At 30.8% G+C, this 4,180-nt stretch overlaps 1 protein-coding gene across 1 annotated transcript; it reads right to left on the reverse strand.

Annotated features, from left to right (window-relative positions):
- Positions 1 to 2,463: 2,463 nt before the first annotated feature.
- On the reverse strand, positions 2,464 to 3,892 carry LOC121223251 (receptor-like protein 9DC3). Its single transcript, XM_041104386.1, has one exon. It carries the CDS (start codon positions 3,890 to 3,892, stop codon positions 2,759 to 2,761), a length of 1,134 nt encoding a protein of 377 aa, XP_040960320.1. The 3' UTR covers positions 2,464 to 2,758.
- Positions 3,893 to 4,180: the final 288 nt, after the last annotated feature.

The following is a 4,180-nucleotide window of genomic DNA, read 5'->3' on the forward strand; positions in this document are numbered from 1 at the left end:
TGATATTTATTAAATTATTTAGAATACAAATCAAATTAATAAAATGTGTAAGTATTAAGGAATAAAAGTGTTACTATGCCAGTTGGAAAAGACAACATCATCACTTCTGTTAACTATTTAACGGAGAGTGATCACAATAGAAACAATCTAAAGTGTGAGTATTCAAAATAGAAATAATCTAAAACGTTAGTGGCTAAATTTAAAAATTTCATAGTTGGGTGACTAATTCTATAGTTTACTTTAGATGGTAGAAGCAATTAGGATTAATTCCACCAAACATCTCAAACTATTACTCATATTTTAAATTGAACCCTAAAGTTATATACATTCTAATTAAATTACTCAAATAGAATGTGATTGTACTAGGCCTATTTTGCCCGAGCCCAAGACAAATAAAATAAAAAATAATAGTCCAAATTACAAAACAAAATGGCAGGCCCAAACTCAAATAGCCCAAAACTAAACAAACCCAAGAGCCTAAAACTAAACACAAACCCTAGCCCCCCTAAACCCTAATGCGCCGCACCTAGCTACTTGCCACTATCAGTCTGTCGTTGCCCCTATCCTCTACTGCTGTCAGCACTGCCACCGCCGAAGCCACCAACTCCACTTGCCACCGCCCCTTTTAAATTTCATTCTAATTTCAACTTAGTCCTTATTTATTTATTCATTTATTATAATTTAGACTATTAATTTCGTTTTGCTTTCGATCTAATCCCTTATTTATTTAATTTCAGCCTTTCATGATTTTTTTATTTATTATTTACTTTTTTATTTATTATTGCCTCGCTTTTTATTTTAAAACTTATATTGTTCATATTTGTATATTGTTGCCATATTGTCATTGTTATTTAGTTATTTTTTATTATTTTTGATACTTTTCATGTCACGTCCTTTTTAATCATGCATCTTCCTTTTATTTTTATTTTGAGTTATCTTGTTTATTTTATTATTATGATTATATTATTGTTATTACAACATCCCTTTATTTATTTATATTTTATCATTCACTAATCTTATGTTATCCTTTTATGGACTTTGCTTTGCTTTGTTTTATTTTATTTTATTTTATCTATTATTCCCTTACTTTTTTTTAATTTTGTGTTTTTAAATTCCTCTTTCGTGTGCCCTTTTTTATGTTTCATAATTGTTATCATTATTATTTATTATACTTTTTGTTATTTGTATTAATATTATGATTATCGTTATTAATATTATAAATCGACAATTTTATCGTTACCATTGTATTATTATCAATCACTAGCATAGCATCTTCAGTTTATCTTTTATTTGTTCATTTGTTCATTTATTTGTTTGCCTAATATTTTAATATCGTATCTTTGTTTCTCTACTACCATGTTATCTTATTTTTTGTCAACACCATGTCACGGACCGTATTCGAATATATTTACCCATTTTTATACTATGCTTAAATAAGTTAAATGTGCATTTCTTAAAATTTTATATTCATTTTTTTACTCGATGTATAACAAGAAATTTTTAAAATCAAAGTAAATGTTCATTATTTTCGGAATTAGAAGAGCCGTGTTCCTAACTTACGGAATATGACTTTCTCCTAAAACCAAAATAGTTGAACATCTATTTCAAAAAATAAAAACGGGATTTAAGTGATGATTAGATGGAGTTCTTTTTTGTTCTCGAGGATCTAAGGCATTGTGTCCTAACTTACGGGACATGGTCCTTTTTTCTCGATTAACTTGAAATAAGCCCCTTTTCATGAAAATTAATTTAGTAAAGTAATGTCTTAACAAAGGACCGTATTTTAAATCTCTTCAAAGTTTTCAATTTTCAACACTAAGGCACTAATTAATCGACTAGGTACCAATTTTGGGCGTAACGAGGGTGCTAATCCTTCCTCGTACGTAATCGACTCCTGAACCCATCTTTCTAAATTTCGTGGACCAAAATCATTGTTTTAATAAATCAAATCGTTTATTAAAATAACTACTCTTTTTGAGGTGACCCGATCACACCTCATTAAAAAGGATTGGTGGCGACTCCCGTGTTCATTTTCATTTTCAAAATTAAAGTCGACCCCTTTTATCAAAAAATAGGTTTCGACAGTGATAATATGTTATGCTATTATTCATCGATAGTGCATAGAACTTATGCACCAACAATACATCAAATATTCTCATTAAAAAATGTATAAAATAAGTTTTATACCATCTATAATTTGTAAAAAAAAAGTATCCAATAAAAAATATAAAAACACATATCTATAATTTCACAAAAAGAATTACATTAATCCAAACCAAATCATTTCTTTTTATAAATTCAATTCCAAATCTCCTGTAATAAATCAACCTCACAAAATATACATCACACAAATCTGATTCAGGTTAAAAACAAAGAATGCATGTATTGTGCAATTAAAACCATGATCCATATTCAATTCTAAAGTATTGAACATCTAATTTTGCATTATTTTACCTCCCTTGATTCTTCACAAACTCTTTGGAATAAATTAACCATCTATTCCTTATTTCAATTTTATTAAAAAGATAGGTTCCCATAAAGACAGTCTTGACAAACCAGTGCACCTATCATAAACACATCAGGGAACATTGCCATGAGAGAGGACCTAAGAAAACATAATACAAACTACATAACATACAATCAAGCACCCACACAAAATGTTTATTAAACAGCTACAGAAAAAGGCCAGCATACCACCAAGCAATGAAGTTTTCTGTTCTGTTCGCAACTTGTTGAACTCGCCGAAGTGTTAGCTTCCCTACCTTTGTCCAAATCTTTGTTGAACTCGCTCCACGATCCTAATCAACCACCATGGTTTTCCAGTCGTGAATACAATGTATGCCATGCTCATTCCCAGCACCAACCCATATCCATACCCCATCAATATTGAAAATTTCCAATTCAATTCATCACCATCATCATCTCTATCAAATTTGGCTGGAGTTTCCTCATCAATACCACAGTTTTTTGATAATGGCAAACCACATAAATCCAAATTTCCTATGTAGGAATCGTTAGTGAAAGTATCAAATTGTTTGCCTTGAGGAATGGGTCCCTTGAGATTATTTTTAGAAAGGTTTAACACCTCTAAGAATCCAAGATTTTTTAACTCTGTTGGAATTCTTCCTTGCAGCTTATTTGATGAGAGATCTAATGATTCAAGCTCTGACAAATTACCTAAAGATGATGGGATAGGGCCTGTTAAACAGTTATGGGAGAGATTTAGGACAATAAGTAAATGAAGCTCACCAAGTATTTTTGGAATTTCTCCCCTGAATTGGTTACTAGAAAGGTCAATAATCGTCCAAATGGATAATAGTGATTCAAACTTTATTTCCTGCCCTTTTGCTGTAACAGATAAACCATAAGCATAATCCACCCAAAATACACCAAATGCATCTTCCGTGGGCTTTATTTCTCTCATGTAATTTGGTTCAACTTTCTTTCCATACTCATCTCTAATGGCATGCATATGCTCAAAAAAAAGAGTAGGTAAGTAGCTACTAAAACTATTGTGAGAAAGATCAATGATTCGCAATTTAGTTAAAGAAACTGTAATATCAAAGCTCTCTATTTGGCTCGACCTCAAGATAAGAACATGCAGCTGATCCAAATTTCCTAACCAACTTGGGAAAGTGTCATTCAAATTGTTGTTTCCAACATTGAGAAGATTTAAACCTTTGCAATTACCCAAAGATCGTGGTAGTGACCCTTCTAATTCATTGTTGTTGACGGAAAAACTTCTCAACATGCAACCTTTAGCAAAATTTTCTGGTATTTGACCATGAAAATTATTATTCCCTAGATGAACTGCTATGAGAGAAGAAATCAAGTTTCCGATGCACTTTGGAATTGTTCCCCCCAAATTATTCTCATATAAACAAATACCCATAAGGGAAGTCAAATTGCATAGTGAAGAAGGGATTTCTCCAATTAAGTTATTATTTGGAACTGCATACCATTGCAACAAAGGTGGTAGTGTTAGAATTCGACCTTAGAGATAAAATTGAAAATGAGATAGAATTAGGAGTTTGAAGATTCTTTGGAATATAAATTATAAAATAACTATATTTGTGATGATGTGTACACTCAATACAAATAATTGATTAATTTACTACACTACTTCTAACCATTTTTAGATGCATCACAACAACTTTTAAGTTGTAATCTATTGAAGGAA

Source organism: Gossypium hirsutum, chromosome D11 (genome assembly GCF_007990345.1).
Source record: "Gossypium hirsutum isolate 1008001.06 chromosome D11, Gossypium_hirsutum_v2.1, whole genome shotgun sequence".
Lineage (NCBI taxonomy): Eukaryota > Viridiplantae > Streptophyta > Magnoliopsida > Malvales > Malvaceae > Gossypium > Gossypium hirsutum.

Bases quoted from the DNA above. Each gene is read 5' to 3' on its own strand.
- LOC121223251 (XM_041104386.1), bottom strand. From the start codon at position 3,892: ATGGGTATTTGTTTATATGAGAATAATTTGGGGGGAACAATTCCAAAG.